This window comes from Schistocerca nitens, chromosome 4 (genome assembly GCF_023898315.1).
Source record: "Schistocerca nitens isolate TAMUIC-IGC-003100 chromosome 4, iqSchNite1.1, whole genome shotgun sequence".
NCBI lineage: Eukaryota > Metazoa > Arthropoda > Insecta > Orthoptera > Acrididae > Schistocerca > Schistocerca nitens.
The window spans coordinates 674605671-674619970 of record NC_064617.1 but is presented as its reverse complement, the minus strand read 5'-3'; the positions used below and the strand labels follow the sequence as shown (position 1 = coordinate 674619970).

General features: G+C 40.9%; 1 protein-coding gene across 1 annotated transcript in view; it reads right to left on the bottom strand.

Annotated features, from left to right (window-relative positions):
- The window catches only part of LOC126251790 (nucleoprotein TPR-like), a 419454-nt gene that overhangs the window by 308670 nt on the left and 96484 nt on the right, over positions 1-14300 (bottom strand). Inside the window, exon 9 of the mRNA XM_049952417.1 lies at positions 13550-13624. Coding sequence (XP_049808374.1) covers positions 13550-13624 — 75 coding nt within the window. The remainder of the gene's footprint in view (positions 1-13549; positions 13625-14300) is intronic.

The following is a 14300-nucleotide window of genomic DNA, read 5'->3' as shown; positions in this document are numbered from 1 at the left end:
ATGGAATCGCACTCTCTCGGTTGTACGAATTAAGATTGGAAGTCTAGGCTTTCCTTTTGGAGCGTAACACCAAATTAGCAGACCTTATTAATGACGAAAATTGGCAGTGTATACTTGCCTATTTGTCAGATATTTTCTCCAAAATGAATATTTCACTCCAAGGGCAAAGTGAAACAAAGGTCACTGCTTTCGACAAAGTCTGATCATTCAAGAGGAAAATCAATTTTTGGGCAGAGAGTGTCGAGGAGGTGGAGGTCGAGTGTTTTCCTCTTCTCAAGGAGTTTTTGAAAAACAAAACATTGGCACTTGGGAAGAATTTGTTTCATTAAATCCTGGAACATCTCCGAAGCTTGATGTCATTGTTGGAGCATTATTTCCCAACAGCTAAAGATGAGAAGCTGCAGAAATACGAATGGGTGGTCAACCCATTCACTGTATCCAAAAAGCTGAACATTCTATCATCAAATGAATATGAGTTGATAGAAATTGCCACAGACCCTACCTTGAAATCAAGTTTTGACATTGATGGTTACTCACACTTTTGGATCCGTTTGGATGACAAGAAATACTACCCCCTTGTTGAAAAGGCAAAACACGTACTTCTTCCGTTTGCCACAACATACATGTGTGAATCTGGATTCTCAATCTATGCTGCCCACAAAACTAAGTACCAAAGCTGTCTGAGATGCGGAACCAGACATCTGTCTCCAGTTGTCAATAACTGAACCCAACTTTTCAAAACTGTGTCAGCAGAAGCACCCTCAACCATCACATTAGGATTCCATTGTTATTCCTACAGACTCATCTATAGTAAAGAAGAAAGCATTTTTCTTCGTAGATGTTCAGTGAACGTACCTGAACTATAACTCTGTAGGAATTTTGTTTCTGTCTACCATCATTTACAAAATAATTATTAATTGAATTCTATTGGCATTGATATTTTTGTTACGAAAATTAAAATGATCTCTAAAGCTAATTTCTTTTCTTTATAATATATTCCGTCATCTCAGTTAAAAATATGGCCTACCTATACTTCAATTACAATTACTTGCTATTACTCTGACACTATATTGTGGCAACTGGCTGCGAACATAAACAAATGAGGACTTTTCATGTGCCACCTTGTGAAAGGTAAACCTCCTCGTTGCCGTTCAGTAGATACGCAAAGACGTAAAAATAACTAGATTTTCCAAGCTGTTTTCATGGGCACGAAAATCGATTGTGAATTCAAATTGGATTGGTAATTTCAAGTTGTTTTCATTCATCTCTAAACCAAAGACTATCGATACTTCGGGAGGGGGGAGTCATTGGGAACATAGCAGTTGCATTAAGAAGCTTTCAGTTCCCATGGGTTTCGCTCAAATTTAAAGTTACTGTGCTCTTGACTGTCTCAGGGTCCACCGTGGATTTTCAACTGAAGAAGGGGTCTGCCAGCTGAAAAGATTGGGAAGCCCTGGGCTGGAGAATGTTTTTGTGGTATTTGCTGTGTGACCTCTTCCATCCCCTAAGCAGTTTGTTTTTCCTCAGCACAATAATTCAACAGGTCATACAGTTTGCAGTGTACCTGTGTGGGTGAAGAGCACCAGCATGAGTTAACCATACTCCCCTGGCCACTGAAATCCCCGAATTTAAACCCTACTGAGAATCTGTGGCATCACCTACATCGGGCTGTTTGCACCAGGGGTTCTCAGCAGAGAAACTTAGCGCAGCTGGCTATGGCACTGTTGTCGGTATGGTTCCATAACACTTTCAGTACCTTGCAGAACCTCTCTTCCCGTAGGTCCCACAGCAGTGTGCACCCCAAAAGGTTGTTATCCAGGCTTCTGACAAGTGGTCACATTAATGTGACTTGACAGTGTGTGACATCAAAAAAACAACAACAACAACAACAACAACAACTTCGTCTGACAAAGCATAACTTGGAGCCCACTCCGATCCTGCTTGAATTGTTCTAGTCATTGCCAATAGTGTTCAATACCAGTGGACAGTATGAAACTTATGCAATTGTGTTAATGAAAAGATGTCAATCAGTCTCCCAACAATGCCATTCTTTCCCCAAAAGATCACTGGGCAAATCAGGGCAGGCTGCCTGTTGGCAAATCCAAAAATATGTGTTTGTCCAAATGCAGCAGTTTGTACTTAGTCAGGCTTAACATGACATGTCACTAAACTGTCTGCTAAGTAAACGTCCACTGGGAGTGGAGCAGTGAACATTCAACACCCTCAAAACAGGAGCTAGGTGGAGAAATGGTGTTTTACCACCCTGATTTTACAAAGCCTTAATGATGGATGCATACCTGTTCTAGTTTGCCAAGTGTGACTAGAGATGAGACAATTATAACAAGCAGTTTTGCATGTAATTTCTTAATGTCCTGTGGAAGATCTTATTCAGCCAACAAAATCAAGATGTTAGTGTGTGCCTTTAAAAGATTTCACTACTATTTACTGGAATACCCTACTAAGGTCTACACAGACCATCGAGCACTGAGCTTACCAATCAGTTGTGCATCATCACATACTTAATTCGCCACATGGTGTGTCTCCTTACAAGGCTACAGCTTTAAGATCATGTATGCATAACAGATACTCAAAATTTCGTCGTGGGCACACACTCAATGCTGCCAGAAGGCTTCAAACATTCAGCATAGCTTCTGTAGTTGGTCAAAATAAGCAAACATTAGTCATAAAGGACAGTATGCACTGTAAGCATGCCGAATATATTAGCAAAAAGAGTGATATCTAATGATGATAATATAGATCGACAACAAATATTTACAAAATACTTTCTGCAATCAAAGGCTGTTCCAAATTCCACCAATGTTACCAAATTAAGTATTTTCCAATTCGTCAGGCACCATTATTCATTACAATAAGATTTTCTAGATCAAGGTTACAACAATGTGTAGAAATGGAACTATGTCGCATCAACATCATGAAGAAAGCATTCCATATAGATGTCATTAAATAAAAATTGTGAGTTCCGCATTTAGCAGTGGATTATCAGAAAACTCCCATGAGGCACCGCCTTATCGTAGCACTGTCCGTGTGGGCGGGAGAGTTTGTGTGCTCCAAGGAAGCTGAGAGCTATATCGGCGGTAGCGTAGCTACTGGCAGGTCCAACCTAGCCGGGCAGGTCTCAGCAGAGGAGCCAGACAAAGTGTGCCTCACAACGACCCGTCTTATATCCTATATATACTATTCCCTACCCTCTCCTCAGTTACCATTCCTTCTCTTTCTCTAATTACCTTAACACACCACTGCCTTGTGGTTCGTCTCGGGAGGGATGAAGGCTAAGGGAGAAAACCCTGAAAGAAAATCTGGAGTGGGGCCCCAAAGGCGGTTGGAAGGCGTACTACGTCCCCTTTCGGCAGCTCCTGCAACCGAAGTGATACCAGACGTATTGGCTTGCCTTTCCTCTGGATATTATCATTTAGGTCGAGAGGGAGACCGTGATGATTGGGCAACTCACATGTCTTCATATTTATCGCTCAGGCTTGTAGCATCCTGGAGAGGAGACTTCAGCGGCATCCAAGGACTTCGGCACAACACGGGAAGAGGCAGTTACCGGTTATAAGCTCTGTCTGATTGGCGTAAGACTCGAGTGCCAGGGGCCACTTCCGACGGTGGGAGAGATCATTGCATCTCATTGGACAGCTACCGCCCGCCTCAAGCTGGACAGCCCCCAGCCAATAAGGAGCTGTCCCGCCACTATCCGCCTGCTTCACGGGATGTGTGAAGCTTAGAAGTAATCTTCGACAAGCGGGTTGATATAGTACACCTACCAATAACAAAAATGAAATAATAAAGAAATCACTATTTCGTATTGCCACCTGGAATGTTAGGACAATGTGTCCAAGGTACATTGACGATGCCCAAGAGGTTGATTTCATCCGTAAGACTGCCGTAATTGACAGAGAGCTCCATTGTTTGAATGTAGACATTGCGGGACTGCAGGAGACGCGGCTTCCAGATGCGGGCTCTATCAGGGAGGATAATTACACATTCTTCTGGCAGGGGAAGTCTCAAGACGAGCCAAGACTTCATGGCGTAGGACTTGCTGTTAAAAACGCCCTCCTGGATTGTACTGTGCCACCATCCGGTGGAACAGAGCGAATTATTGATTTGAAAATATGCTCCTCAAGTGGCACTGTCAACATCCTAAATGTGTACGCTCCTACCTTATCATCCAGCATGGAAGAGAAGGATCTGTTTTATGACTTACTCAGTGACAGAATAGCCAGGTACCTAGCACCGAGACACTGTATATTCTAGGGGACTTTAATGCTAGAGTTGGATCAGATAATGACATATGGCCGAATTGCATGGGACATCATGGGGTGGGAAAAATGAATGAAAATGGCCAGAGACTGCTTGAAGTTTGCTGCTTTTATGGACTCTGTATCACAAACACATATTTCCAGCTTAAGGATCAGCACAAGGTGTCTTGGAGACACCCGCGCTCTCATCACTGGCATCAACTTGACTTAGTCATAGCAAGGCGTACTGGTCTCAAAAATGTGCTACTGACACGAAGATATCATAGTGCTGATTGCAACACAGCCCACGCCCTAGTGGCGTGCACATTGAGGCTCACTCCTAAGAAATGTCACCACGCTAAACCGAGAGGTCATCCCCGTATCAACACAGATTATGTTCATGACACACAAAGAAAGCAGGATTTTGCCAGTAATTTTGAAAGTGCTTTCCCAGGAAACGTGCAAGCAGAAAGGAATGTTGATAAGAAATGGGCAAAACTCTCGGGTGCAATCTACAACTCAGCAGTATTGGCCTATGGAATAAAAGGAAAAAGAAATAAGGACTGGTACGAGCAAAATTTGGAAGAAATGGAACCAGTCACTGAGGCTAAACGGAAAGCCCTGCTTGCTTATAAAAGAAACCCAAATGAAAGAACTCGAGATGACCTACGGAAAGCAAAGAACAGGGCACAGCAAACATCCAGGAGATGCGCAAATAACTACTGGCTGAATTTATGTGTAGGTATACAGAAAGCGGCCGACTCTGGGAATGCTAAGGCAATGTACGATGGTATTAAGAAAGCAATTGGACCAACTGTCAGAAAAACAGCTCCTCTGAAGTCCAAGACAGGTGAAGTCATTACTGATGAAGGCAAACAAATGGAATGCTGGGTTGAACACTACCTCCAGTTGTATGCAGTCGAGAATGAAGTTAGCAAGGATTCATGTGACGCCATCAAACAAATGCCAGTTATGGAAGAACTAGATGCAATGCCTACTATGGAAGAACTTAGTAGAGAAATAGATTCTCTTGCTAACGGAAAGGCCCCAGGTGAAGATGGGATCCCTGCAGAGGTTATTAAGTACAACAAGTCTGTTATTCTCAAACATTTATATTCACTTATCACAACCAGCTGGGAAGAAGGTTATGTCCCGATGAGTATGCGGAATTCGAGGATAGTTACTCTATATAAACAGAAAGGGAACGGAAGTGACTGTAACAATTACCGAGGCATTTCATTACTAAGTGTAGCCGGGAAAACTTATGCAAGAGTCATCCTAATGCGATTACAGATCTTAGCTTCCAGAATCTACCCAGAATCTCAGTGTGGCTTCAGGCCCGGCCGATCAACTGTAGATATGATCTTCTCCTTAAGACAGCTACAAGAGAAATGTCATGAGCAACAGAGGCCACTTTATATTGCTTTCATTGACCTTGTTAAAGCGTTTGATTTAGTGAGCAGAAATGGGCTTTTCAAACTGTTGCAGAAGATTGGATGCCCACCTAAACTACTGCAGATAATTGTCTCTTTCCATGAGAAAACACAAGCAACAATTTGCTTCAACGGTAAAACATCAGAAGCATTCCCTGTTAATAGCGGTGTGAAACAGGGGTGTGTGTTAGCTCCTACATTGTTTGGGATTTTCTTTTCCCTTCTGCTCAGATTTGCCTTTGAAGACTGTGAGGAGGGAGTGTATCTACATACGAGGTCTGATGGAAATCTTTTCAACATTGCTCGCCTCAAGGCCAAGACCAAAGTAAATACAGTCGTTATCCGTGAGTTGTTATATGCGGACGATGCAGCTCTAGTAGCGAACACAGAAGATGAGCTGCAGTATATAATCAACAAATTATCAAATGCCTGTGAAAAGTTTGGTCTACTCATCAGCCTTCAAAAGACTAAGATCATGGCGCAGAGCACTACCAACCTTCCATCCATTAGCATTGATGGCAATCCTCTCCAGATAGTTGATGACTTTACCTACTTGGGATCCACAATGTGTATCAACTTGTCCATGGACACTGAACTTACTAACAGAATCGCAAAGGCATCATCTGTCATGGCTAGACTGAAAAACAGAGTATGGAACAACGGACTGCTTACCACAAAAACTAAATTAAAAGTCTACAACGCTTGTGTTATAAGCACCCTTCTCTATAGCTGTGAGACATGGACAACTCTTTCTAGGCATGAATCTCGACTCAACAGCTTCCATCTCCGCTGTCTCCGGAAGATCCTTCAGATCTCTTGGGGAGATAGAGTACCCAACACCGAAGTCTTTCATCGTGCAAGCACAACCAGCATCTTTGCACTCCTGAGTCATCGACGTCTAAGATGGTTGGGACATGTCAGGCGCATGGATCCTGAGCGGATACCGAAACAGCTGCTGTACGGCGAACTTCAGGAAGGTGTGAGGCCAGTGGGACGACCGCATCTTCGTTTCAAGGATGTCTGCAAGAGAGACCTGACCAAGACCAGAATCAATCCAAGCCGCTGGGAAAGCATTGCAGATGACTGTGTCAAGTGGCGAGTAACTGTGCGCAACGGCGTCAAGCTCTCAGAGGACGAACGCACACAGGAACAAATCAGGAAGAGGACAAAGCGAAGAGACCGAGCGGCTTCTGTTTGAAGTCCCTCAAATTTCACATGTCCAAACTGCAGTAGGGACTGCCACTCTCGAGTGGGACTTTTTAGCCACAGCAGACGCTGCAGGCTCTGAACCAAGCATGCTGCACCATCATCCCTCAAGGATGGACGGATGCCATTATCAGAAAACTCTACGCTTACTTTATAGCTCTTGCACTTATGAGCCAAGTTAGTCCTCTTCATGAATTTTTTGGTATGCAAAACGATTGCCATTTCCATATGTGCAACTTCTGACTTATCTAACCACCTAATAGAATAAAACTTGAAATCTGAACCATAATATGGATTTCTTTTTGTTGCTACATTTCAATACATTGTAGCTAAAAACAAAGATGATGTGACTTACCATACGAAAGCGCTGGCAGGTCGATAGACACACAAACAAACACAATCATACACACAAAATTCTAGCTTTCACAACCAACGGTTGCTTCATCAGGAAAGAGGGAAGGAGAGGGAAAGACGGAAGGATGTGGGTTTTAAGGGGAGAGGGTAAGGAGTCATTCCAATCCAATCATACGATCAAAGGCAGAGCCACGTGTGAAAGCACCCGCGTGATTTACCAACTGACCTGCCTGCACTGTGAAGCTTTCTATGTGGGAATGACCAGCAACAAACTGTCCATTCGCATGAATGGACACAGGCAGACAGTGTTTGTTGGTAATGAGGATCACCCTGTGGCTAAACATGCCTTGGTGCACGGCCAGCACATCTTGGCACAGTGTTACACCGTCCGGGTTATCTGGATACTTCCCACTAACACCAACCTATCCGAACTCCGGAGATGGGAACTTGCCCTTCAGTATATCCTCTCTTTTCGTTATCCGCCAGGCCTCAACCTCCGCTAATTTCAAGTTGCCGCCGCTCATACCTCACCTGTAATGAACATCTTTGCCTCTGCACTTCTGCCTCGACTGACATCTCTGCCGAATCCCTTTGCCTTTACAAATGTCTGCTTGTGTCTGTGTATGTGTGGTTGGATATGGGTGTGTGTGCGAGTGTATACCTGTCCTCCCTAAGGTAAGTCTTTCCGCTCCCGGGATTGGAATGACTCCTATGACTCCTTACCCTCTCCCTTAAAACCCACATCCTTTCGTCTTTCTCTCTTTCCTGACGAAGCAACCGTTGGTCGCGAAAGCTAGAATTTTGTGTGTATGATTGTGTTTGTTTGTGTGTCTATCGACCTGCCAGCGCTTTCGTATTGTAAGTCACATCATCTTTGTTTTTAGATATATTTTTCCTGCTTGGAATGTTTCCCTCTATTATATTTATATCAATACATTGTAGAGCGTTTTTGAGAAAAAGGCTGCCCTTGGAAAAAATGCAGCAAATGTCAAATAACGTTATGCAGGAAACATTTCTCAAAATAATTTAGGTGTTCCTAACTCTGCTGCAAGAACTTATTTTTCCCATTCTGACATATGAAATTAAGGACATTACACAGGAATAGTAAAAATATAAGCAGATGTGAGATTTTCTCCGGATACTGATGGAAAATATTGAGACTGTGTTGTATGCAAGACACTACAAAACACCAAAAATCAAAGATTGTGAATTACAAGCTTTTGTCTGTCCCAATTACCCTTGTGAAGTCCTTTGTTACCACAATATGTAGAAGTTCCAAAACGTGTGAACTCAGTCGGCTACATCTTAACCTTATGAATAATTTTCATAGAAATATTTTTAAAATTAACATCCCTCTTACATTTTAACTGCTGTGGATGAGGTAACTTGTCATGCACCATTGCTGCCCAAGTGCTGATACCATGCCATTTGGTTTTGCTGATGCGCTACTGACATGTTTACACGTGCATTTCTACCAACCTCTCACTGATGCGGACAAGTTGCTTTCATATGCCAGTTCCGAGTATTTATCATACAACATATGTTCCTCTTTACATGCTGTCATTTGCAGAATAACTTCATTTTGATATCTTGAACCATTTATGAAATATGACCATATTATTCCCAATATGCAGGGACAGAAATTGGCATGCTGTGTGCAGCTGTCTGTCGAATGCGAAATTCAATAACTCAAGAATGAAATGAGATATCATTCTGCTCTCAATTTTAAATAAAATTCCGATAGCTTATCTACAATTCACACATGGAAATGTATGAACTAAAACCAACCATACACAAAGTTTATGCAATGCATTTTTACCTCTGCAAACTCTTTACAATTTTGTGCAATGTTTTACTAAATTTGATGCAGCACAGTAACTATGACATAACGAAAAGAAATTCAGTCTTTTAAGAAATGAAGATATGATACTGTAAGATGTGCAGAAATCAATTTTTTTCAGCGCATAGTTTTCTTAAAATCAAATGGAAGTATTCCACAGGGGCCAGAATGCTGTCTCTTACCACACGTAGAAGCATCAGGCAAGCAGTACAGCCACAACGAAGCTGCACTCAGCACACAATGCAGAGAGCATAACATCAACATTACACAGAATTTAACAAAAAATGTTGTGGACTTGGAGCATCCTCTTTGATGAAAATATCATTGCCACTGAAAAAGACTAATAAAGGTGTCCTGGTATGACAGATGTGTGGGTTCTAGGGCAGCACATGCACTCACAATGAAAGTAACCCAGAATAGTGATTATGTTATTCAAATTTGGTAATGCTGGTGACAGAAAATGTAGAATGCAGGTTTAGACTATCTGTTCTGCATTGACTACAGTTCCATGAACATGAACTAATTAACATTCTCTGAACTTAAGTTCAAAGAAAACTAATCTTCTGTCTCGACGCATTATTTGAAGAACAGTTCCAAACTAACAGTACTCAGTTAAATCTCTAGGTAGGTGGTCTCTGTCCTTACGTGATAGTTCTATTCACTGTTCTGTTTCTACTGAAGACTAACCACTGTCTGTCTATCAGCCTCTGTTTCTATCTTACTCAACCACTTGAAGACACAACAAATGTTCTGCAGGAACTCGCTAGCAAGACTCGTGGACTGTTACATAAGCACGCATCTCTCTTTCTGGTGGTGCTGCCACTCCAGGGGGCAATTCTTAAGGGCAATGTGACTGGTATGCACACAGCAATGTTACTAAGAACAGACATCCACAGTACTTCTGCTACCTCCTGTTGTAAACTCTTCTTGCGTGGTATCTCAGACCACCACACAAACACCAAATTTGGCAAAAAACTGAATTTGGCAAAAACTTTCAATTTGCAAGAAATACCACCTGACTGGAGAAAAAAGGAAAAAGCACCGAATTTGGAAAAAAGAAAAAAATGACAATGAATGCAACAAAAAAACACCGTATCTGGCAAAAAATAACAACTAATTAAGTTAAAATGACAATGAATTTGGTAAGAAAAACCACCAAATTTAGATACAAAATAAAACAATTCCTTCCTTTCCCCACTTATACACATGTTAATGATCAGTATATCCATTCCTTAAGTCTTCTTTTCCCTGTCCTCTATCCCTATTTGATGAAAATCCCTCGAGCAGGCTAGGAAAAAATGGCTAAAAGAGGAATGTGATGAAATTGAAGAACTGGACAGGAAGGGAAGATACGACTAACTATACAACAGAGTAAAGACTATGACATGGTAACAAAACAGAGCAGGAAGTGCTACTATGGAAATTTTGAGTAAAGACGAAGAGGTAGTGTACAAAGATCGTACGATGTCCTCCAGAGATGGGAAGAATATATAAAAGAGCTATGTGACACAAATAACAAACCAGAAACTCTGGAACTTGAATCACACAACAGTGTAAGTGATGACGAGAAAGGACCGACCATCATAATGGAAGAAGTAAAATCTGCCATAGCTGCAATGAAAAATGGCAAAGCGGTAGGTACAGATACAATACCGGGAGAAATACTAAAATGCTTGAACCACGATGGAAATAGAGAAATATTGAGGTTATGTAATAAAATATATGACAGTGGTGAATGGCCTGAGGACTTTCTGACAACATTACCGAAAAAACAAGGAACCAAGAAATGCAGCGAGCACAGGACAATCAGACTCATTTCACATGCAGTCAAAGTGATGCTAAGAATAATTAATAAAAGGCTTGAAAAAGTAATGGGGGAGAATCTTGGCGAGGAGCAGTTTGGCTTTAGACGGAATACAGGCACCAGAGATGCAATAGGGCTCCTACGAATCTTGGGAGAAAGGTTTATTGAAAAAGGAAGAGACCTAGATATGTGCTTCATCGATCTAGAAAAGGCATTGACAATGTGGTTTGGAACAAGCTGGCAACTATAATGAGGGAAAAGAGAGTGGACTGGAAAACCAGAAGACTTATAAACTCATTATATCTTAATCAAAAAGTTTCAATTAAAGTGAGAGAAGAAAGTACAAACTGGATCAGACTAGGAAAAGGAGTAAGACAAGGATGCTGTTTATCACCTACTCTTTTCAACCTCTACTTGGAAAATATGATTGACCAATGCTCATTAGATGACAAAAGAGTAGAAATTGGAGGAAGAAGAGTAGGGTGTTTGAGATTTGCTGATGACATGGTCCTTCTAGCCACAGGGGAAAAAGAGTTACAGGATTTGGTGGACACCATTGCAACTAATGGAAAAAAAATATGGAATGAAAATTAACACAAATAAAACAAAAGTATTGGCACTAGGAGGAAATAAGGAAATAAAAATTATGCTGAATGGAGAAACACTAGAACAGGTGCAAAATTTTAAGTATCTTGTAAGCAGGATAGACACAGACTGGAAGTGTACCACAGAAATTAAAACAAGGATAGCAATGGCAAAAGAGGCGTTTTATAAGAAAAGGAGAATCTTCTGCAGCGGTCTGGACAGAGAACTCAGAAAGAGACTCATAAAATGTCTTGTATGGGATGTTCTTCTATATGGCGCTGAAACATGGACTATGAGGAAAAAAGACAGAGAAAGGCTGGAGGCTTTTGAGATCTGGGCATGGCGGAAGATGGAAAGAATAAGTTGGATGGACAGAGTAAAAAATGAAGAGGTACTGAGAAGAGTGGGAGAGAAAAGACAGTTACTAGATGTAATAAAGAGAAGAAAAAGAAATTGGATTGGGCATATATTAAGAAAGAATGATGGACTGATAAAAACAGTTTTAGAAGGTTATGTAGAAAGGAAAAGGAAGTGAGGAAGGAAGAGATTCCAGATACTGGATGACATGATGGACAGTACAACATACAGCAGCCTTAAGAAGGAAGCAATGGATCGCGAAAAATGGAGAGGCAAAGGACCTGCTAATATAGCAGATAACTGATGATGATGATGATGATCCCTATTTTCACAAGGTTGGCATGTTCGTTTTCGGATTTTGTGGTGATAGTGGTAGAGGGTGACCAGATGCCCTCCCTCTCACCACCCCTTTGTTCCACAGGATGGAATTTGTGTACTCCAATTGTCTATGTCTAGTTCTATCCCTTGCAAAAGTGTGCAAATGTTTTTCTAAATGTTAGTAAATCATGTAATGAGGCGGGATGTGTATGCCAGCCCAGTATTCACCTACTCAGATGTGGGGAAACGACCTAAAAACCACATCCAGCTGATCAACACACAAGTCCTTGTCAATCTACAGGGTAGATTCAATATGGGGCCAGCACACTTCTCTGAATCCTAGAAACAGCGTGCTAATGTGTGCAGCTATCTGAGTGGGCCAGATTCATTCCTTGTAGTAACATGTTTAGATATTTAATGGTCTCGCTATATCCATAATGGCTAAGTCAGCTTCCCATATGTAATCAATAAATTACAACTGTTTTTCTCCTTTCATTTTAGTATATAGTAAGACTTCCTACCACACAAAGAACACACAGAAAACTGACTTTGGTAAAAAAGATACTACACAGTAGCAATATATGTCATCATAGTTGCCATTTGCTCCTTTCTCACATTTTAAAAGGCAACTGAGCTGGTGGCACAGCACAAAATTTGGACAGTATATGACAAACTTTCCAACAAGTCCAAGTTGTTTGGTGGGCAGCCTTCACAGTCTGTGTGCCACATACACTGCATGTGCACGTTCGAAATAGCCCGCTTTAGCTAAAAGTTGATGCAGCATTATAGACATTAAAAACATTAGAAAGAGAGACTATCTTCATCCAATGTAAGAGATGGTCTGACTGTTCTAATCTAAACAGTTTAATGTAATTGTGTAGGCTTCTAAGGCCAGAGTAAGTTAACATAAAAGTTTTCTGAGTATGGTACGGCATCATAGTATAAAAAACTATAGTAGAGAAACATTTCGTCCACTGTTGCAGTGGCCTTCTTCTGGGTCTACATTAAGAGGTGGTGCCACATGCAGAAAACCTTTCTGTCAACTGAACAAGTTAAGCACATAAAATAATGATTTCATTGTTCTAACTCCTTTCACATACAATAAAAGACTTTTGAAGGCAACAAACAAGACCATTTTCAGAAATGCTATCATAAATAATAAATACAAGAGGAATACTACTGATTCACACATTCCAAGCATCAGCAGATTCCTGCACCCGGAAAGTCTGGTGGGGTGTATGTAGATCTTTTGCCTGTTTTAACTATGCTTTATTGTTCTACTGATTACTTCCTGTTGGTGTGAGTTTTTGAAGCTCTATTTTGTAGCAACAATACTACTGTAATCAGTACAACTATAAATATGAATTCCTATTATAATTAATGTAACCTCACTTACTTGTTGCGTAACTCCAGAAATCTCTGCTTCTTCAAAGGACATTTTATTTCTTGCTAGGCTGCCCTCATCAAAAGACTATAAAAAGAAATTTTCAAAAAGTTAAGACACTCAATGGTATGCTACATTACATACCAACACAATACAGGCAGTCAATCATAAATCAATGCTACAGTTTTCATCAACAAATACGGAATCACAAGAAGAAAAATATTATCTTTAAACTCTGTTACTAAACTGATGTGAGACATCAATTTACACACAACAATAATGCCTCCAGGTACTGACATCAGAACATACGGCACTAGACTCTTACTGGTGTGATTATGGATGCACATCAAACGCCAATCACAACTGCCACCATTTGGCATTTATGCCTGCTTACAGGCTTTCATTTAATTTCATCTTAATTATAGTTCATCTGCATTAAGCAGTTTGTGGAAGGCATAGAAAAAAAAATTGTATGGCCTAACAAGAACTTCAATACAACTCCCAAATGAGAATCCAGAGTCTTAAACACCAGACTATTCTGCCTTTCCAATACTGGACCCATAACGAAAATAATATACAAGCCCATATTTCCTTCTGTCTCATCAGGACAGGTCACTGATTTTCGTTACATACAAACACTGCCGTTTTCTTTTAAACATGAAAACAAACACACGGCAGAGTTATTCTCCAAACCTTGTCAAATCTACAAACACCTTTTTAATCTACTATTGACAAGTTTATTGTTGAAAATCAAGTACAATTA